Genomic DNA, 24,369 nt, shown 5'->3' on the forward strand with positions numbered 1-24,369 from the left:
AGCTGAACGAGAGTATATATCTAAAACAATATCTATGATAGGTTTAAATGAATATGTAAGAGAAGAACCTGATGAACACCACTTGTGATTACAGTTCTGATAACAGTTCGCTAGAAGATTTAACTCGATTAGTAGAGTTTGAGTAGAGAGCCTGTACAATGTTGATTTGTTTGTTCCGTACACCTTTGATGATACACACCGCCACCGAACCTTTCGTTTAACAGAGTTGAATGCTGTCTTGAAGTCAAAGAATATAACTATGGTCGGAAGTTGGAAAGTTTGTCTATGATTCATTACAGTAGGGGATAAACATCCATCATCCTCTATTGCTAAACATATAATCGAAACAGGTCATAAGATTGATCTAAACTCGGCTTTTGTAGTGTTGTTTAAAAGTGTAAAAGGTCGTATACTAAGGTTTATTGAAACCTCAGCCATACGAAAATTCAACCCCCCTTTGTGTATTCAAAAACAGTTTGTTCTCTCTTTAAACCTACCCTGGTAATATATGCTTATTAACCAGAGTGATTAGGTGTCAAATTGTTTTCACATTATTTTATCATTATTATCCTTGTCTAGTTGACCTTTTATTTTTATATATAAATGTTCTCAACAAGTATATAGCGTGTGATCAGATTGTTCGAAATGTATTGCGCTAATATATCACATAGTTCTGATAATCTTCGTCTTCTCATTACATTATATTATATTCATTTATTCAACTCAATGATTAGTACTTTTTGAGAAATGTTCGGATAAATAGTTGGTATGAGCAAATGAACAAAATATTGATCGACTTTATTTATATTATTATCTTTTCTCAAAAAATGACAAATTCAAATCCTCCTTATTTGTTTTGTGTTGACTAAAAACCTATTGATCCATCAGTGTACTAGTTGATAAAAGATTTTTATGCATAAATTATTTCTGTTCCAATTATCAGTTAAGATTAAATTAATTTTCAATGAATAGTGCAAATAGTTATTTAACTGTACAATTTTAAGAAGACAATAGAATGTGTATAGGCATAAAATTACCGAATATTTCATTAAAATCTGACAACTATACAGTAAAAATTTAATTTGTAAACTATCAATCAATTGTCTCAATTTTGACTGTTCCTTCTGCAAATATCATTCCATAGTCTCCGATTTTACTGTTCATGCATTTTCATACGAATTGTGTTCCGTTCCCGTTTTTTCTTTATCGATCTTCTACTGAAATACATTATTTGCTTGACCATCATCATATACTACTTATGCAGTTATAAGTAACCCACACCACAATACTATTCTATAAAATCTAAAACAATAAATATAATTTAGTAAATTATGATTTTCTCTTAACTGAGCAAGAAATTACCAATTTATACTGTTGAAAAAAGAGTAATCTAGACTAATTGGAATCGATCAACTAAAGCAATATTAGAACAGTTGCTAAACTGTCATTGTCATTCAACATTTATTTATTAGCTAAGGTCGGCTTCATGTATTATAATACAGTTAAACAAAACTAAGAGAAAATGTGAATTCAATGATTCAGATGGTCAGCTACATGTATACATTGTTCATTTCGCTTATAGATGATCGTATGATTTTCAAATAATTACAAATAAATTAACTTAATGTTTGTAGTTGAAAGCGTGAGTCAATTGAAGCTAGACCACCAGGGAAACCTGGAAGCACTGGACGGCCTTTTCATCCTATTGTGGGACTCCTCATCAGTGCACATCTACGACGTCGCTTCGCGAGATTCGAAACGGCCGTCCAGTGCTTCCAGGTTTTCCCTGGTGGTCTAGCTTCGATTGACTCATGCTTTCAACTATGAAAATACTAAATCTCCACAAAACCCCTTCTGATAATAAATGTTTATCATGATTGGATTACTTCAGAAATAAAGAAATAAACCATGAATAAACCCTGTTTGTGACCATAATTTCGTTGGACTTGAGACTCAACTAAGTACTAATAAAGATTATTTGACTTGAAAAATATGACACCTAATATGTTTATGCTATATGAGTAATATTTTTCAATTATAAATACAATTGTTTGTTTGCACAGACTGTAAAACAAAATTTAGATTTTTAGATTAAATCTCTAAAGCTTTTGTGAAATAGTGTATTGTCAGAGGGGGGTTTTGTGGAGATTTTAGTAATTTTATATGGTTGAGATCATGAGTCGATTGAAGCTAGACCACAATGGAAAACCTGGAAGCACTGGACAGCCGTTTTATCCTAGCTTTAATTGACTCATGATCTCAACTATATAAAATGGTGTGTTGGTTTATGTAAATCAATATATTTTGAAACAAGTAAAGTTTACTACCCATTTATCATTTTTTACTTTAAAATCCAACTGTCACTTGTATATAAGAACTTTCGTCCAAATTAGAGCGAATAGTTTCACAGTATTTGGGCACCGAGTTGATGTAAACCATTAAATGGGAATAATATATTTGTAAAATCTCAGTGAATGAATTTGAAGTAAATCCTTGAAAAAGCTTGGACCAGATTGCCAGGTGAAACGTTGGATCAACTGTCACTTTTTTTAAAGAAAATGAACAATTTAAATTCACTTGGTGTTGTTTGCTTGTATTTTTCCATTGTTGTTAAGGTTCACAATTGATTAGCCACTGAAAGTATGATAAAACACCAAGATTTTTCTACCGTTTTGTAAATCACAAGCCGTAAACTTTTAGATTATATATATATATATTTCAGTATTCGTTGTTGTGATTTATTATTTTAGAAACTTTCAATGTTATATCTCTTTTTAAACAGGTCTATTTTCGATTTTCTCGTGGAACTCTAAGTGATCCTTTCACATTTGATTATTTAAAAAATAAGGAATTATTGATACAACTTCAAGCACGTTGTCGTGGATGGATTACAAGAAGTAAATCATCTGATCAAAGAGTATGTATAATTTATGCAATAATAAATATCGTTATTTTAATGGTTGAATTGATTTGTCGACTAAACCTATAAAACCATTGAAAGCCTGGAGGCACTAGATGGCCGTTTTGTCCTAGTATGAAACTCCTTAACAGTGTGCATCCACAATCCCTGCACGCGGTATTTCAACCAAGGACCTTCAGTCTCACGTACGAACGCTTAACCTCTACAATACTGAGCCGGCATCCAACAATGTTGATGTCTCACTTCAATCAATCCACAAAATTGCGCCACCGTCCAGCATTGTTTTCAGTGAATCACTACCTCACAACAGACACGTTATTTTAATTTAGAGCTAAAAATTACATAAGTCTATTGATACACAGACTTTGAAATGGTTTTGACAATAAAATTGAGAGGAGAGTTGAGAAAAGTTTTAGTTTTCAAACAAATAATTAGGATCTCTTAATTTTTTCAAGAAAATAAAAAAATCCCATTTAGATATGAGATTGAATCCGACACTAACAAAATACAATAACAGAATTTCAAAACCTTTTTCATAAACACTGACTTAGCTATATAACAGTTATAATAAAGCTTAAGTATGAATATGATTCGTCCATGTAACTCATCATCAGTAGACTAAAAATTATCTCATATAATTAGAACAATTTGGCGAATGCGTTAGGTGGTTAGTTTGGTCACTTCGAAACAGTCTACATTCATGGATAACTTTCAAGAGGTCGAAGCTGACATGATGTGCCGTACAAAATAAATTCATTCTACTTCAAGAATTCTCATCTACTCCAGAAAGTTCAAAAGCTGAACAAATAACATGATAAAAACTAAAAGGAATATAACACTATTTAATTAATGAAGTTTAAATGGAATTCTAAAACAAGACTGTTAGTTTGAAAACTAAGATATAAAAACATTCAGCAGTATATTGAAAGTTGCTACTTATTAATTTACACAAAATCTAGCCATATTAGTCATAAAATTAATGGGACACTTAATAATGATAGGTATAATGAACACGAATGATAGCAAAATTCAATGTTGTAACAAAGACAATATTAAGTTGGTAGGTGAAAATTACGGAATGAGTAAACGTTGAATGTGACGATTGATGAAAATGTTTCAAGTCTCATGGCAGTGCATTTTACCATTATAAACGAGACTTTTGACTACCTTTATTTACTTCTGTATATACAAGTCAATCAATAGTGTTAGATGGATATCGCTAATATACAAAGACTTGAATGCAATGATTAGTATTCTGTTATCACTAGTATTACAATCAATAATTTCATACTAAGGAAGTTCACAGTTTCTTCCAAAATGTCTGTAAAATACCCATATTCTGATGAAAAATCAATAACAAATAGATTCTTCATTCTGCATTTAGTTCCCTTTATAATCGTGAGTAGAGTAAAAACAGGGATTTGAGCAAAATATTATGATTAATTTTCATTTCGTTTGGTTCACTCTAGTTGCTTACAACCTGTAATTCATCCATATTTTATCATCACAAACGTAAGCTACTGTGAACAAAAACAGCTTTTGGACTTAACTAATTGAATAGTTCGATTAATGTTTAAAGTACTTCAAATAAATAAATATATATGGGAATGCACTCTGATTGCATTTTTAAACAATATTTATGTACATATGCACAGAAAAGAGCTACAGATTGCTTTGTGCTGGGTTATTTAATTACAATCACTCAATATACTACTTATTATATTTGACTGGTTATTGAATAACATATGATCTAAAAGTATGCTGATAACTTTCTGTTGATATCAATTAAAATAATAGATTGAAACGCTAAACTAAAAACACTTCCACAGTAATTGTTAAAATATTTTAAGCTATATAAGCAACAATGATGATCTCAATTAGACATTTTCTAGCCTCGGGATAACGTTATTCATTTAAATGATCTATCATCCACTCAGTATTGTCTGACTAAATATTACATATTCAGAGATACATTTACTTAAAGATAAAAATTCGTCCCCTGCCAACGTAATGGACATTGAGAACTAAACAATCGTGCTAAATGCTGGCGAAAACTTCTTTATATTCCAAATTCAGTCCTAACATCCCACTAGGAATAAATATTTACACTGTCACCTAGTTTTATACTTTGGGTATTTTTGTTCACCAAAATAAAGAAAACGTTGGTGAGAATGGTTATGGTAATACCAGTTGTATTTTCAAACTATATACATTAGAATTACTCCATCATGAGTAGGAGGTAGGTGAGCTGATCTTAAAATTTAAGATGTTTATTATGAAAATTAGCTTCAAATATTAAATATTTCACCAAACTATGAAAGACGGACAATGAAGTTGACATCGTACCTTCATTGATGAAAATCTTAGTATAGGGTTGTGAAAAGTGTTAAGTTTTAATTGAGATCACGAGCCAATAAGTGGTAGACCATCAATATCGTGAATTGGCTAAAGTTATACATTAACACCATTGGATGACGGCTCAGTGATCTGGCGGTTAAGCGTTCAGACACGAAACCGAAGGTCCTTGGTTCAAATACTGCGTGCGGGGGTTGTAGATGAGCAATGCTGACTTCCTTGAAGTACCATACTAGGACGAAACGCATATCCAGTGCTTCCAGGATTTCAATGGTGGTCTAACATTGGTTGGTTCATGGTCTCAAATAAGACCTTGGTGTGGTCATTCAACACACTGTAGATCCAGTTATGATTTCAACACCGTCTTTACTGTCAGTAAATGGATAGGTACTTGTAGCTATCATATCCCTTTCCCGAATTCCTTAACCATCAAAATCGCTTCAAAAGTATATAGAACTAATCAACCGACTGAAAATAATTGGAAGTGACAGGAATTCATGAATTTATTCGAAAATAATGTTATAAAATACCATAAGGAATATCTAAATATAACAATGATGATACTAAAATATTCTTATTTAAAAACAAATAGGCACTAAGTCAATCTGTCCGATTTTCGAAAGTGGTGAATGATATAAAGACAAGTAACTGCAAAAGACGTGCATTGTTTAATTGAGGTCGGAAATATTTAAGTTCTGATCAGTATTTTTAGGTTAAAGTTTCAGTTATTTATTCTAACATTTAAATGACGTACTAAACAATGTTTTAGCCTCACAAAGTATTAGTACATTCATTTATTTAGATTAGTTTTAAGGCATGATGATCTAGATTTTTAGTTTATGTTAGACATTCAGCACACAAGGTTAGTCATCCCCGGTTGAACGGCTTGAAATAGAACATTTTATATTTTGTACAGATGTCTAAAAGGAGACGTTTATTCGTTTGTGGTAGGCATTTGGAAGAACTTTGATTTCAGGTCTAGTACAATTCACTACAAAAGGCAATTTACGAATTCTTTAGTAAAGTAATTTTTCATTTTTGTTTCGTCCTTTATGAAAATGAGCCTCGAAATTTACCTTTTCCTCAGTTTACATTCGAAATCTTGAAATCAGCAACAATTAATGAACTAACGATTTGAATTTTATACAAAAGCTTAAACTTAATCAGTGCCTTAGACTTTGTTTTTTTATGGGATCGTATGAAATAAAATTTACATTCAATCAGACCAAACCACTAGATGATGAAATGAACCGAATTAATCTTTTTAAAAGGTGTAAAAAAAAAAATCGAGAACTGCATAAACTTTTAAAGAATTTTTTTGATCCTCTTTTTTTCTACCATCACGATCTACACAAATAATTGAATGAATTCAAGACTGAAGAAAAAGCAGTGAGATGTATTCAGAAGAATGCAAGTATTATGCTTGATCCTTGGTTTCGTCTAATGTTGGCCTTAAAACCATTAATTCGTACACATCGTACAGAAGAAGAATTGTTATTCCTTAGGGTTAGTTTAATGTTTTTCATTGTAAAAATTATTATTCATTATGCACAAGATTTATTGCAAACCATAGTTTTCCATCAAAATACATTGATGGTTTTTTCATTGATAATGTACAAGCACGAAGGGGCCTATTTTCAAGTTACGTTGAGAATCATTTATTCTATTACTTATGTATAAATGAGTTGTGGGTTACAAATTCGATTCTCTTAATAGCTTCCAGTAAGATATGGTAGAATAGAACTTGTGAAAAGTGAAAAACATATTTTCTTGTCCATTTCTTTCTACTAATAACGACAAGTCACACGGAGTAACCAAAATACACTTTCGAATGCCCACACAGGTTTTTAAAATTTAATTCACCATCCCTATTTTAAATGGTTTAACATTATAAAACTGTTTATCTCAAATGAATAAGCCAAAATTATTTTCATCTTCTGACGTGAATTCAAAATGATTTGCTGCATTGATATAAATTTTGCTATATATATATATATATATATATATATAATTGTAACATGCACTATGTTCAGATTATATGACAGAAACTGAGATCTTTCTTATGAATATGTAACTCATTATAAATGCCTGTCTAAATAACCATATAAAATGTAAATTAACAGTAAAATGGGTAGTAGGAATTATTGAATGTTACTGAGATCATATGGATCTGAACTTCTGTGGATCTTTTTATTGGGAGAAAACAGCAATTCAGCGCTTTCTTATTTTCGCTTGTTATCAGTCCTGTCTTAAGCAATATTTATCTTAGTACCTTACTAGTAAACTAATAAACATCTTTGTTGCTTACTACTATCTTATTTTTAGAGTGAATTAGAAAGATACAAGGCACTAGTTCGTATGTTACGCTTCGAAAATGCGGAATATCAAGCAAGAGTAGCGAATTTAGTACAATTGGTGAGTTTAGTTATTTCATATACACTTTTTCTCTCCATCATTTAATTTTATTCAGCTTAGTTGATATGTTTGTTTATTGTTAGAGCATAAATAATGCATTGGTATCACTTATAATCTTCATTTTTTCTTTATATATATATATATATATCGTCTTACTGAAACCGCCTCATCGTAAAACTGCGGAATATTTTTGAAAGAACTGATAAGATTCAAAAAGTCATTCTAAATAAGTTAACAATTGTCAAACTCCAGGTGATCGTCAAATTTTAAGGCATAGGTGATTTATTGATGGAATCCCACGAGGACCATAGTTCAGACTGCATACAGCATATTCAACAACAAAGTATCTTATTTCTACTGAATATCTGAAGTCGTCAGCCCTTGAACCATAGTCATTAAGTGTTATTAATATGACATGAATTTAGGCTTACATTATTGCTATAAAGTGAATCAACTATGAACGATGCGTAAGACTCCATAGAAGACAGGTTGCTGAAAGTAATGAATATGTCTTGCAAATCTTGGCTTACGGCTTACGAGACAATTAACAGCCCACTGTTAGCTTACGAGAACTATTTAGCGTTAAAGATTTGATGGTTTAATTAATTTTTTTAACAAACCATCATTGTCCCATCGACATAAAATTTTTGACCGAACTGTAGATTGCTCAGATATCTGTTCTGTAGAAAAAACAGTCTTATATTCGCCCCGAATAAAAATTATTCATACTATATACGTTTCATGTATTGATACAAACACGTGTCTATATATTCTTTTGGATCCATGCATAAAATTGATTTATTTGGTTAGTAAAATGATTCTTACACTCAAAGCTGAATCTGAGTTTGCTTTTTGATACTATATATTTTCAGAAACTTAGTGACAGTCAGTATGAAGTTTTCAGGTTTACACTTTAGCTTTTCTAGTTCTTTTATTTAATGTTCCATTAGATCACGGTTTTATTTCTAGAAGCCTATGATATTATTTCTGGTGTTTTATTCGGTTAACTCCTACAAAAGAATGAGGCTTGTATTTGTTTATTAGAGAAAGCTGTCCAAGAATGATATGTTATAACCCGGCTTTTTAAAATTAGAACACCTAGATTATTTTACTTACGGTTAATATCTATATAAATTAATTAGCGTTCAATGCTTTTGAAATTCAGACACATCTCTCCGACTACCTCACATACATGTTGTTACTAACCCTCTGATTCAATGAAATATAATGAGTATTTCTCAACTCTATCTAGTTCTTTTCTATAATTTTTATTTCACAGTCTTCCATCTTTGTCATTGCTAAACTATTCATTTCTACAGAAAATCAGTTTGCAGTTTTTGAAGAATTATTTACCGGCATTATTATTGAGTTATTATTTAGATAGGTGGTTTAATAAAAATCACCAATATGATAGATTGATTTTTTTCTATTGTTAATACTTTTGTTTTTCTGGCATGAATTCCTTTCAGTTGGAACAAATGAGTACAAATGTGTCAAACGCATCTACAGTGCAAAGTTTAGTACAACAGGTAAATCTATTCATACATACATAATGAATGACATTATGTAAAGTATTTTTGATATATTTTGTGATTTATTCTGTGGATTTAATTCACTTTTGTATGACTACTTCTTCGGTTTATTCTTGCGATACTTTACATAAAATGTTAAGAGAAGCGATAAATTCAAGCATTTTGACCAGGAGTTTGAAGAATCTTTGAATCATTGTAGTCGCTCACAGATAAGATAATAGATGATATCTTAATTTGCTATGGTACCAATACAAACTTTGTGGCTAAATACTTTTAGTATTTGAAAATTCATTAATACTAAACACAGAATTCATCTTTTACAAAGACTCCTTATAAGAAATCCTTTTGGTGGTTCATGATCTGGCTCCAGTTAGATCGAATGATCGTTATCGAATGATTGTTGTACAAATATACATCCTGGCTATCCTCGTATGTAATCGACTTAATTCGCGTTAGTGTATAACGGAATCAAATAAGTCAAATAAGTGAATGAATTTCGAATACGTGTTTTTCATACAATCGTTGATCTAGACAAACGAGCAAAGAAACGAAGCGAGGAAAACGAAGTGAAGACAGCGAAGCAAAATGATGCGCATTTAGAAGGCGTGTGATCCAACTCAATTTAGTCAAGCATAAATCGATATTTATAGTTAGACAAAAATCAGTTGTAGACATGTGATGAGTAAGATAAGAAATGCACACACGCTTACATAAAAGGCGGTCAAGGTTGATAAGAGAATAAGTGACGGGGTAAAAATATGGCTTGAGAAGAATGCATAAATTGACTTGTCTGGAAGTCGGAACAAGCTATGTGGGATTAACACAGCAACCAACACTACGTCCTTTTATGATGCCATAAAATACAATGGTAGACTTCAACAGATGACGGGTTGATGTGGAATTAGTCATTAATTAGCATTCTAACGAGGTGCTAGGATCTCATAGTGAAATCCCCCTTATTTTATAATTCATCTGCCTAAGATTTTGAGATTCAAGATCCTCAAAGATAATAAATAGATGAAATACTCTCCAAGTGCAGCCAAATAGCTAAGGTTACAAATCATAATTTTAAACGTTATCAGTGTAAATTTCAAATGTAATAATACGTTAGGTGACGTCTTTAATGGTTTAAACATATTAACTCATCCAATAAATCAGGAGTATAAATCACAACAATTTACTTGCTGGGAGCCAAGCTCTTCTTATTTTTGAACATAATGCCTCACTATTTGAGATGGATAGTCTTTAATAAACAACCTAGTAAGAAAGTGTTGGGTCATTTCAACGGAATTAAGAATTGTAAACCAACAAGATGCATACGATGTGCTGAAAAATGCATGTGGAGTAGGATATAACACGTATCCACCAATAAGTATCGCAGCTACACTAACAAAAATGTTTCTTAAAGTATGATAATCAAGTAGAATATGGCTCTTCACCATAAAATTTCATTTGGAAAATTAATTATGTATTCTGACCAGAGGTCTATTGTATGACAATGAATGATGCTGTTGTCTCTGCTATCGGAATCAATGGTGGGTCATTTGGTCCGAAAGCAAATCTTTTATGATAGCATATATTATTATTCTATATTACATTCCTCTATTTTCTCTGTTTGAACTTATTGCTTTTTCATAGATATCAGAAGCGTTGAGTAAAAACCAAGAGTTTTGGCAGACGTTGGCTGCTGATAACAAGGCTTTAAATGCATTAGCTCCTCAGAAGCCTGGTAATTTGCTTGAAGTTGAGCAGGTTCCCCTAAATCCCGGTAATTAATTGTTGATCTATATAATATAAAAAATATTTTGCTACTTATTACATTTGTTCCTTATGATACATATGAGGAGCAACCAACTAACGTTTATCAAGCTCCTAATAATTTAGACATTTTTATAGTCTGATTATCAGATATCATAACTCGATACCCATAATGAAACTTTGAAGAAAATTTTGAAACATTGAGTTGACACCTAATCTTACTATATTCAGTTCCACTGTTTAGGGGGTTCAATGGTTATGAGTGTAGGGGAGTAAGATGAACAGTCATCGCTAGTCTAAACTACCAAATTCATAAATGATACATTTTTATAAGCATAACATGGAAGTTGTGATTTAATTATAAAGATAGCTCACTGCAATAACTTTAGAATCCTCGACAAATCAAATGTAATACTGTAGTGAGTAAGAACTCGGGTGGGGACAACCGAATGTATTTAAGCGCAAATTACAGACTATCTCACTAAATTCTGATAATCATACAGTAAACAGTTAATTTGCAAACTATCAATCAATTGTCTCAATCTTAACTGTTCCTTCTGCAAATATCAATCCGTCTTCTCTGATTTCATTGTTCATGCGTTTCGTACTGAGTGCGCTTCATTCCTGTTCTTTCCTTATCGATCTTCTACCAAAATACATTCTATGTCTGACCATCACCATATAATACTTATATGGATATAAGTAGACCACACCACAATACAATGGTTAATAGTTGCAGTTCAGTTAATGAACACTCTTTAATTTCATTCATTACAAAGCGTGAATTGTCATAACACTTAATGGTAATCAACAATTTTCCGCTCGCACATCCTAATTACTATGATTTATTAATGCCATTATAATAAATCGTCTCTTTGATTTTTATATACAACAACAAAATAAAATCGTAAGAAATTTCCTATTAGACGTAGATCTAAAATATTACGAATTGCTAAACAAATCATTGTCTCTTTTGATGGAGTTCTGTTTTCTGAGCTGGATGGATAGAACAAAACTCTATTAAAATCCTTCATCTTAGCTACAAATGATCTCCACAATTACATAATCTCTTCTATTTCATTCCGTTATTCTTATATAATCCTACTCAAAAATTGTACGGTACAACAATTTTATTTTATCAACACATGTTAGTGATATACTTAAACATTATTAAGAAAAACATTTTACCTCAATCAATAATCAATAACGCTTTATAGACAATTAAGTTGGAACAATGTACGAATTGATTTTAGACAGAATTTATATGAATCTAAAAATAAACACAAAAAGTGTAACATCAAAAATGTGATTAACACTATTCCATACGTACTTCGTTACATTTTCAAATATATTTTACTATAACCTTGAGTAATAGAAACCTAAAATACTTTGGCATTTTTAAATAGCAAACAAATAATAGGTCATTAAATTGATGTTTATCAGAATGCTGTCTGATATTTGCTCAATGCTTTTTTAGTGTTCTGAAAGCTAAGGCTTAGTTGTGTGATTATATAATACACATTAATTGATCTTTAACAATAATTCAACTGTTTTGATTATAATTAACTTCAAGTTTGTTATATATTTCTTCTATGAAACAACACCAGTAATATAATAATAGACGTTTATAGTCCCAAACTTAGCTGCCACCTTGAAGTGGTGGTCAGGTTTGCCTATCGTGATGATCCAACCAGCTATTTTGGCTGGAACATGTATTCCTGTAGGTTTTACCATGCCAGGCAGGTCGATTTGAGAACGGTAAGATTAAAAGCAGCAACTCAAGGTCTGTGGGCGAGGTCGTACTGCTGACTGTAGAGTGGTGTGACAAAAGTAAGGTGTTTCCCTCGGACAACCAGCATCTACAGCGATGCTGGTCGGAAGGAAGGGGATTTCTGTCTTAGGCGGTCAGGCGCTTAGAAGAACGGAGCTAACACGTCAAAAACCTCTCACAAAAAAGCCGTGCGTGACCGGACTCAAGCAGTTGTCCCTTGGGCTCTGCGGTCACGCTCCCAAGTAGTTAAGACCAACATTAATTCAACTTCCCTTTCAGGTTCCTCAAGAAATACGCTTCCACGGTGTGGGTAGGCGGGAAGTGACATCAGCCCTAATATGCATAACAGCACACGTGACCAAGTCTGTCGCAATCAAATCCTTCCTACATTTCCTAATAACTCTCTTATCTCCACGACTAACCCTTCTCACATCCCTTTATCACCTCACACCGCTAGGGCGAACGATTCGAGTATAGGGAACGTTATTCCTGGTCTCCTGAAACCACGCTCTAAACTACATGTAGGAACTTTTGACGTCTGAACATTGTGCCAAATAGGACAACAGGCCTCCTTAGCTAGGATTTTAGAATCTCGCACCATCGATGTGTGCTGCGTCTCCGAAACGTGCATACAGGATTTGAGTAGCGTCATTCATTTGACCTCACCATGTCGAAATAAAGAACCGACTCGACTCACACTTCGTGTATCTGGAAGCCCTGATGCTGCTCCCCGTGGCCTCGCTGGAGTAGGTATAGCATTAAGTCCTAGGGCAGAACTAGCTCCTTTAGACTGGATCACAGTAGACAGTCGTCTATGCGCAGTCCGACTAAAAGGATCAGTAAGGACTCGGAAAGATAGAGAAACTCGTCGTTGCCTCTTCGTCGTCTCTGCCTACTCTCCCATTGACTACAGCTCAAATGATGTAAAAGATGAGTTTTACAGAAAGCTTACCGACTCTGTCGAAAAGCTAGGCGTTCTGATGTAGTAATAGTGGCTGGTGACTTTAATGCTCAAGTAGGTAAACTAAGTGAAAGGGAAAGACACCTGGGTGGATCTTATGGTGTCGTGGCTAAAAGAACAGATAGTGGCGACCGTCTGTTGCAGCTGTGCTCAGATAACCGCCTATTTCTTGCAAATACTAACTTTAAGCATAAGGAAAAACATCTTTTGACATGGCGACCCCCGAATTCGTCCCAACGTTGGACCCAATTAGATCACATCGCTATCAGCCCCTGATGGAGGGGTTCGACAGAAGACTGTCGCTCATTCTAGAGCACATGTTTAGATTCAGATCATGCCGTAGTGCGAGCACGTATCTGTCTGCGTCTTAATGGACGTAGGAAAGATACTGCAAGGAAACCTCTCAGGGTTCTACTTAATGTTAGACAAGCTAAGAGTATACTTCAGGAACAACTAGAAAAACAGTTAGGCAACCATGTAAGTTGTGCCCACCCCGAGGCAGCGTGGAATGACATCCGAAAAGCTGTGGAAACAGCAGTGATTTATGCTAGTACGGTAAACCATAAGGTTAGGATGGAACACTGAACTCAGCAGCATCTACCGCACTGATAGATGCTCGAAAACATATTCCATCTGGCTCTGGACATGACGAAGAGCGGAGTCAGCTTAAGCGAAGGCTAATAAGAAGCCTACTCAATGATCGCGAACAGTGGTGGGTAGCGAAAGCAAGAGAGATGGAAAAGGCAGCGGCAATGAGTAACAGCAGACAGCTATTCAGACTTATTAAAGAAACCGGCATTAGGAACCCAACTGTCAGCGAAACTACTTCGGATAAAGATGGACTTATCGTTCTTTCTCAATCCAGGAGATTGGATCGATGAGCAGAACACTTTAGAGATCAGTTCAACTGACCTTCAGCATACTTCGGTTTCCCACGATCCCCAGTAGACCTGAATGGCTAGTTAATTTAAATCCACCAAATCTTTACGAGGTTGAAAAAGCTATAGGAAATCTGAAGTAAGAGAGCAACAGGTCCTGACAGGTTTACTCCTGAGATTTTTAAGGATGGTGGTCCAGTACCAGCAGCGAGATTGACTGAGGTCTTAGGTAGAATGTGGAAACTAGACGTAATTCCATCTGACTAGTCCCAATCACTGATTGTGCCTGTCTATAATAAATGACAAAAGTCCTCTTGTGACAATCAGAGAGGGATCAGTTTGACTAATATAGTGTCTAAAATGTTAGCTTCAATAATATTTGGACGCCTAACCAAAGCTCGCGAAGAGCAGACTAGAGAAAACCAGGCTGGTTTTCGACCTGGACGTGGTTGTATAGACCAGATATTCACTCTACGTCAGGTCCTAGAACATAGACACACATTCAGACGTCCCACAATAGTAGTGTTTCTTGACCTTATGGCGGCATTTGACTCTGTTGATCGTGGGGTTCTATGGCAGTGTTTGTCACTGAAAGGAGTACCAAAGAAGTACATTAATCTCATAAAGGCTCTCTACTCGAACACAACTGATCGAGTGACAGCTTATGACGAACTGTCATCAGAATTGATTACCTCAAGTGGTGTTCACCAGGGCTGTTCACTCTCTCCATTCTTGTTTAAAGTAACATGATGTAGACGTGCCTTTAGAAATAACACTTATCTTGGGAGTCTCATCAGCCTTTGTGGTCTCGTGTATGACGAAATCTCAGAACAGTTACAGAAGGCTCGTCTAGCTTTCACCAACTTGCGTCATTTACGGTGTAGATGAGATATCCATCTACCAAAAAAAGGACAGGTTTTCTCCACAGCAGTTCGTTCCGTCCTACTTTATGACAGTGAAACATGACCGGTAAGAGTAGAGGATATTCGTAGGCTACTAGTATTTGATAATAGGTGTCTTCCATGCATTGCTCGTTTATCATGGGACCACTGGGTAAGTAATGCAGTTGTTAGGAAACGGGTACTATGTAAGGATGGCAAATCGATTGATGAAGTACTGAAACTTCATCAGTTGAGATGGCTGGGACACGTGTTACGGATGCCCAACCACTGATTGCCCCGACGTGCAATGCTTTATGGTGTAGGAGCAGGTTGGAAGAAAGCTAGGGGCGGCCAGACCGAAACGTGGCACAAATCCATGAAGTTACTGACAATTGGACTGAGCCATGTTGGTAGGTGTAGAATACCTGGTTGGGATTCGCGAGATGATAGCAATCGATGGTTAGAGACCTTGAATGACATGGCTCAAAATCGTTTGCAATGGCGAAGGTGTATCCACTGTTTGTGCTCTGCCAAATTCTAATCTTCTGAATTCTTCATGTCTCTATCTTCTATCTCTCTCCAAATTTATTTCACTGGATCATGCTCCTTGTATAACATCTTCAAACCCTAATCTTTCGGATCACTGCTTATACTTTTACTACTTCTAAGACTACACGACATAATTCAGGTATTAGTATAAAAGATCCAGTCCACACCATGTTAGAAATCACTTCAATTTATCATAACGATCTGTTAAAACTCTGATATATCGTTCGAAGTATAAGATATTTATTGCTTAATCCCTTTGATTATCAGTATTCAGAAGCGACGTTCAATAGTATCGTTTTGTTTACTATTCATCTTGAAAAAAACATCACAATATCAAAGATTTTGTTTCAAATAAATGAAGCTAAAGATCTAGCCTAATCATTCATTTGATGAAATGATATTTTATTAAATCAATTACTTTATTCATTTTTTTTAAAAAATAAATTTGAAAATAAAATTTATTATATTAAAGCATCTCCAATGACTAAACTGAAAAATGATGCGGAATTTTATCGCGATCAAGTTGAACTATTACGTGAGGAGGCAGACGAACAGCAATTACGTTCTGCTGAACATTATAAAAATCAAGTTAGTTTATTTTTTATTTTTCACAAACATGTTTTTTTGTAATTCAAATGAATCTTAATTTTTAACCTTGGACTAAACTGTTACACAAAATGAAGGATTGAATTCAATTATTGTCTAATAGGACGTACTGAAAAGAAACGCCAACCTACTTTATGGCTGCTCAGTAATAACACCACATGACCTAGGATGTAGAACTTTCAGGTCTTGTAAAAAGTACAATGATAACTAAACAAGTATGCCAACATTAATGTTCTAAGTAGGTATCATTGCCAAGTTTTGATTTGATAATTTTGAATAAATTGAGCATTGGGAAAGGAGAGTAACTGAAGCTTTCCATATCATGCTTAATCCCACAGCTCTCAATAGAAAGGAAGGCCTTACCATACATCCTACTTGGACTATCTATCTTAGTCACCTAGTCTGATATTATTTACAATTGCACACCATTACATTACAAATTAAACTCTATCCTTTGTCATTATAAAGGTCACACATTTTTCATCATTAACAATGCATACATACAAATAAAATTACTACATGTCACTTATGAATCACTTTGAACGAAATGAAATGATATGACATTGATTTATTCAGAACTGTTTTTTGATTGATCACCTAATATTCGTGTTGTTCCGTTGTATTATTTGAACTTGGATTAATGTGAATTTGGTTATTTATTCTCTGAAGAAGTGGCTTACATTGAGTCACGAAACATCAGAAAATCTTATTTTTCTACTCATTGGGATATTACAAATATACTAATTATTTTTTAATGTTCTAAGGTTTTTTACTTCGAACAATTCAAAATAAGACATGATCTATAACTTTAAGCTTTTATATCACTTTTGATTCGACTTACCGTACAATTCGCGGTTTATGTCAATAACTGTATTCAAACTAATTAGATCTTTCCCCAAAGTATAGGGATAAAAATATATTTATAGGCTTAAAACCAGTTTAATAATTTTCCATGGTTTGTCGAGATCGAACTCAAGATGGTTGTTTCCCATGATTTATGTATTCCATACTTTGTACATTCATCACAGTGTTTGATACAATAGAACTTCCCTAATGTGTTGCATAAATTAACTCTCTGTTTAGTATTATCTCGTTACGAATATACATTCCTTGAAAACTAATTAATTAGTACAATAATTACATTTGTATAATATTTAACATTTTGAAGTTTAACCTTATAATTGTAGCTTGTTTCGTAATCTCTTCACTAAGTCCTCACTTTACGGGAAAATGTTGCATCAATTTGGGTAATACTGTGTTGTTAGTGTGCTAGGTGCCTTTTCCACAAATAAAAGTTCAAATTCTGATGTTTTTTCCTCACTAGCAAGTATATTTAACATAAGAGGATGTACCGCATTTTAGTTGTTCAATTTTTAAAAAAGTGATAAATAAATATAACTTCAGTTTCGACCTTGAATTTATGCCGATCCAATGTATAAACAAATACTGATTATTTAACTGATCCACGTTTAAAACTCTTCAGAGTGAACCTTCGAACGTTGACCGTTTTAAATTAGTCCGATGACTATAATACTGAATCATTTACCATGAAACGTAACAATTCCTATATCAAGTCTTCATGAAATTATAGAAATCAACTTATTATATTTTAACCTTTAGTATCTGTTCATTTAGTCATAAAATTTACTAATAACCATCACAAATAACACCATCGCTCATCTTATTTTTTTTCTAGGTTCGTGTTCTTGGTGAACGAGTGGAGCAATTACAACATATTTTAGCTCTAGAATCTAGTAAAGTTGAACGATTGAGCTCAGAACTAGAAGAGAAGAATTCTACGGAAGCTGAAGGTAAAGCATATGTACGTAACCTTGAAATTATGGTGAATCAATTAAGTAAACAATTAGAACAAAGAAGTAAATTATTAGCGAATGGAGTTGGTAATGATGAAAATGAAGAAGGCCAAAATGATGAAAAAGACGTGAAAACAAAAGTAAGCTGAACATTTTTTTAATGGATATATTTACAATCTATATCATCACAAATGATATTTCTTGAAAGATCAATCGAATACATAACCATAGTCTTTAATCGATTTTCTGTAATCTTAATCCTTCTTTGCATATTTTGCAAAACTATTCTTTAGCTTTAGTAAATCAAGAGTATGGGGAAATTACTGTCTTTAGTGATTTATAGATTTTCGACAAGATGAAATCCACTTTTTGGTCATCTTCATTGAGTACTTATTACTATACACCGCTTTTATTTATATCCAATTAACAATAAGTTAATAATTCAGTATGATAATACTTCATTCTTATTAGAATAATAATGAAATATCATTGAGCTGTCTAATGACTAATGAATATCAATTTATTTTTTAACAAAGGCCCTTTTATTATTTTAATTGATCATTCCACTGGAGCTACTTTGCTATAAGCATTCATTCATTTTGATTGTTATATGAATAATGACGAATTCGCATGTCTTAGTATCAACTAATATCAGCTGTCAGTATTTAAATACTTTAGAAACCATTGTGTTATCAATTTATTCAATTGTCATAAACGTGTAGATGACAGACATGGCATATTTTTCAGGTAAAATACAAATCGACAGTTCTTGAAGCTACTAGACTTAACTAATAGTTTACATTCTGAAATGGTATCAGCTGAAATGTTGTCAGAAGATTGAGGCTGTAAACGTTATTGTTCCTCCATTTTTGATGTGCTTAGGCATGGACTTGACCTTGATCTCTTCAGGCTCATTGATTGCTAGATTCAAAGCTAATAATTAGTAATTTCAATTCATTGATCACTGGATGGGGATCAATGTCGTGCGTGTCAAGTCCTTTTTAGTGATCATCGAATGCTATCGATCAAGTTGCAATGTGGCCAATAGTCTAGGTGGCTCGACACTGCGTGCACTATGTTGAGATAAGATGGTGGTTGGAGGTGGTCAGTAGGAAACCCTGGACTCGGGTTTCATGCTACTTGGCACTCGTCAGCAAGGTGTACCCGTAATCTTAAGTGAACTGATTCTCCCTGACGGATTCCATCCCGTGTCACCCAGCTTCACAGTCAGAGACGTTACTACTGAGCTATTCGGGCCGCGACCGACCTGCTGTAATTTGACTATTTATGACTGTATTAACAGTTCACTGGTCGTTATACTTCTGGATTAAGATAAAGAGTTCAGTTTCTGACTTGAATAAATCATCAATATGATAGTACTCATTTATTGTAACAAGTCTATATTTGAATAAGACCAAGAATCTAATGCTTATCAAAAGTGTTCTATAATGTAAGTTATATTATTTGGTCTATTATCTAACCTATTGTTCATTCATTGACATACAAAGATTATCAAATTCGCACTGTAACTTTATAGTTGATTCAGCTTTGTTATTAACAATTTGTAAGTATTATATAATACAATGGACTAAATTCACATTTTATACACTGATGTAGTTGAAGTAGTAAGTACAATTATCGTCCAATTTTAAAAACCATATTTTGTTTGTTTTATTTTGACAAAGAAAAAGTTGTCAACATTTCATTTATTTACATTTAAAAGTTATACATATACGAATTGACTGTTTAAAATTCATTCAAACTACAATATCAAATAAACCCAAAATATTGTTTAAACTAAAATGTCCATATCTTTGATATAAGAAAGTGCTCGCACGCGAGACTGATAGGTCCTGGGTTCGAATATCGCGGGGCGGGGTCGTGGGTGCGCACTGCCGAGGAGTCTCATAATAGGACGAAACGGCTGTACAGTGCTTCTAGGTTTTCCATGGTAGTCTAGCTTCAATCAACTCATGATTTCAACTATATAAAATATAAGAAAGAGCTTATTACTTCATTTTTCACTAAAATAATCAATACAATTACGTCATTATTATTATATTTATTACTGTGATATGCAAACTGTTTTAAGTGGATTCGATAAGCCGAATATCTGTTTATTTATTTAAACACATATATATTGGTACAAAGGGGCACCAGATATATATGCGCCACACAAATCTCATTTGATTTGTGTGAGGGCTACGATACTGCCCAGGTGCCCAAACGGAAGCAGGTGGTTTTCTTAGGGAACCACGCCCGGAGCCTTTGACCTAAAGGTCTAATCCACAAGGCAGTGGGGTATCGCGAAGAGATGCAGTTCCATGGTAGCCCGAGATCAGCGATTGATTCATACACCATTTGTTCCCTCAGGATACTGCAGCCCATGTACACCATTAGTTTGGAATCAGGGTTTCCCAACTCCCCCAGGTGGACTTTCCGTGTCCACCAACCCAGTTAAAGCGCCGGACATTCACTTTTCGTCCTTTCAATTTCGTAAACAACACCACCGCCACATGAAGGCAGTGAGTAGGACTTCCCTGGCAGAGGCTATATACGCGTGGTCATTTGAGAGCATTCCGAGATGGAGAGCGGGCTCTCTCCACTCTCAGCCGTACTAGGGTATTTGGGGGCTTAATATCTGCGATAAACTATATTTTGACTAGAAATATCTTTCAGTAACATTACTTGTAAGCTGATCTTACAGCATAAATGATACTATGTGCTAAGTATTACAATAAATTTTAACTGAACTGTACTTGTAATTCGAATATATAAATAATAATTATTTTATTTCTCAAATATTCTTATAGGAGTTAATCACTGAACTACAAAATGAACTGGCTACACATCGTGATTTAGTTGTTAAACTCAGGGAATATTTATCATCACATTCCGATGTATCTTCACAACTTGATAGTAATACCCAAGGTGCATTAGATTTATTGAACTCACCAATTCTAATTGGTAAAACAAATTTAAATCAACAACAAGCACAACATTTCTTTGGATCATCTAGAACACAATCTAGAGAGGAAGTGAATGATTTAACTCCAAGAAGTAATACATCATATCAATTAGCTGAAATGAAAAAACAACTGGTACTTATGCATAAACAGTTGACTGAATCAGAAGTAAGTTTTGATCGTTATTAAAAACCATGTCAGTAATAGACTATTTCTTTAAATATTTCACTCAGTCCAATTGTTAGCAGATAAACAGACCACATAGCAGTACACTCAAATCTTAATATTATAACAGTTTGAAAAGCTTATTTATTGAGTATGGATATTTATAGCTCGGTGTTTACAACGTACAATGAGTTTGTAACTAGATATAGCAAGAAATGACTTGATAGTTGAAAATAAATGAAATCTTCCACATATATGATGCATTTACAAGTAATGAGAAATATTCATTGTTGATTAACTGTTCTAATAATTTTAAAAATTTATTTCTTGATAGTGGAACTAAAGTGTAAGAGTTCTTAACTATGTCCTAGTTGAGGAATCATTGAGTGAATGTATGAACCTTTCTGTTGCTGAAATTACAGATCATAATATATGTCGCACTACTGTTTTGTTTTTGGTAATAAAACGGAAGAATTTCTACACTTTAGTCTTTCTCTGTATTTGATGAACATTTAAACTAAGAAACTCATCAGTGGGATGGCATATTTTCATGTATAATGATCATAGACATTACCAAAGTAAAACTGTACTACTATTGTAGATGGCGCATATGTGAGCGACAAACTGAAAAAGAATGACCCGGAGGTTGAGACAATTTCCCCACTCATCCCTTCCTGATGGCTACCTCGAGATTTTCTTTATATACCATTAAAGTAAACTTCAATTTACCTTAGTTACTAGAGAGGCATAAATCTTTAAATCATTATCAAGATAATTCATACGTCCATAGGTTTACATACCAACTGTTATTTCATGGTTAAAAATATTCATTTCATAGTCAACTGATTTTACTTTTCTATTCGATATCAGGATATCGTTAAACAAGAAACGGAAAATCGGGAAGAATTAGAAGCTGAAAACTTTAGTTTATATGATAAAATATCTATATTAGATAGACAATTGCGTCATATACAAGATGAATACGATGAACTTGTAAAGAAAGAAATGATTAATCAACGTACATTAAAAGATGTTCAAGAACTTCTAGATGATGAATCAAGAAAGCGTACAAAACTTGAACAACAAAATAAAGAATTGGAACAACAATTAGCTGAATTACGTGAATACAATGAACCAGAAGATGATTTAGGTAAGTTTATCTATGACTAGTTAAATGAAACAGATTTATCTCCTTTTTCAATAAATCTTAGTTGTTTCCTTCATGTAAAGTGAGATAAAATTCTTATTTGTGCAATTATTATGAACATATTTTCTTTCCTGTTTTTGAGATCATAACTAAGTTAACTAAGTACCATTTGATAATGTCCCATTTCAAATGGTTTTAATTTATTGAAGAACAAATACTCACTTATTTGACAAATGAGTATCATAATAAATTCCTAAATCATTTAACTTACCATCTGTGATAATCGTTTGCTCACTTCTCATTCTGATAAAACCGAGGTCGGCAACATATTGTATTAGTTAGATAGTATTATTATAAATTTCTATTGAGAATTGATCAGTTGAACTAGTTTACCGAAATAGATGGTCTAATTAGTTGCTCAAAAACATACTTTATTAATTTTCAGTTCGTAAAAGTATAATTATTTTTCTATCTTAAAATAAGATCTGTATCATTGTTAGTTTTTCTTAGGAGTGGAGATTATTAGTTGAGTCAAATGAACCACTTCACTTGGAACTTGTCCCATCAAATTAAATATATCTGACCGGATAAAATCGATATTGTATTCCTGTATTCCTTTGCACTACCTACCTCACCTCACCGTATTGTTTTCCAATTTAACCACTTTACTCTAAAAAACTTTGAATATACACCCTTTTAATAATAGAAATAACAAGCGTTCAAGTGGTACATCATAAGAAAAGAAAATAAGTGCTTTAGTGTTTTTTTTCTCTGGAGGTTCTATCAGGTTTTATAAACTTCGTAACTAGAACCTCTAAAGTTAAACTTTAAGGAAATTTATTATCTCTTGTATAGCATTTTCATCATCATGTCTTGGGAAAACAAATCTATTTCATGTGTTTTTGTTCGTGGCGTTGTTGCAAATCTACCGTTCAGGTCTTATACATAACAACTTAATCGAGTTCAGTAGGTTAAATCTAATGATTGAGTCATGGTTGTAACCTACAGAAAGCTGATGTTAAATAATACTAAGAGATATCGCCCATCAACGGAATCAGTGATGCTGATTCCCTTCTAGTTTATTTTAGATACAGTGATGAAAGTATGATAATAGGATGTACAAAATATTATATTGAAATATTTACCACCTATTCATTTTCATCTAAACCATTTACAAACAAAACTAGTGAAATGTGGACGGCTGATTAGTTTAATTCAAGATACTCAACTTGTGACCTGGTAATTATCAATGCATTCCAACTAGTCTTGAAACGTAATATGACCACTAACCCTACTGATGAAATATCGTAGACTTTTGTGTCTGATGTCAAATGCAATAGGTTAACCTGTTTGAACGATTTGTCAAAAACTAGATGCCATCACCAATCAACTTGTAAAATTCGAAAGAAATCTGTCATTTAAAATCTGACACTTAGTAATTACCCATAAACATAAGTAACCTTGAGGTAAGAGTTTAGACTGAAACCCAGAAATACATGTTCACACTTTTAATAAAAGATGTATCTCCCTCGCGCTACATATAAGACTGTGGGAATATTCAACATTCTCTGTACTATAATCCAAGACTTTTCTGTAGACCTGAACAAACTTTCACGTTTTTTTGTCTAATAATAAGTAGTTACTCAATAAA

General features: G+C 33.3%; 1 protein-coding gene and 1 non-coding gene across 2 annotated transcripts in view; one reads left to right on the plus strand and one right to left on the minus strand.

Annotated features, from left to right (window-relative positions):
• The window catches only part of Smp_127450 (unnamed protein product), a gene marked incomplete at both ends in the record, with an annotated part of 47,543 nt that overhangs the window by 10,812 nt on the left and 12,362 nt on the right, over positions 1-24,369 (plus strand). The window contains 9 exons of the mRNA XM_018792024.1: positions 2,783-2,917; positions 6,650-6,781; positions 7,601-7,690; positions 9,160-9,219; positions 10,861-10,990; positions 16,493-16,608; positions 18,323-18,580; positions 21,254-21,574; positions 22,442-22,721. Of these exons, the coding sequence (XP_018644926.1) occupies positions 2,783-2,917; positions 6,650-6,781; positions 7,601-7,690; positions 9,160-9,219; positions 10,861-10,990; positions 16,493-16,608; positions 18,323-18,580; positions 21,254-21,574; positions 22,442-22,721 (1,522 nt within the window). The remainder of the gene's footprint in view (positions 1-2,782; positions 2,918-6,649; positions 6,782-7,600; positions 7,691-9,159; positions 9,220-10,860; positions 10,991-16,492; positions 16,609-18,322; positions 18,581-21,253; positions 21,575-22,441; positions 22,722-24,369) is intronic.
• Smp_tRNA_01547_Gln_TTG.1.1 lies at positions 172-237 on the minus strand. Its single transcript has one exon. It is a non-coding gene (tRNA).

Source organism: Schistosoma mansoni, assembly GCF_000237925.1.
Source record: "Schistosoma mansoni, WGS project CABG00000000 data, chromosome 1 unplaced supercontig 0010, strain Puerto Rico, whole genome shotgun sequence".
NCBI classification, from domain to species: Eukaryota; Metazoa; Platyhelminthes; class Trematoda; order Strigeidida; family Schistosomatidae; genus Schistosoma; species Schistosoma mansoni.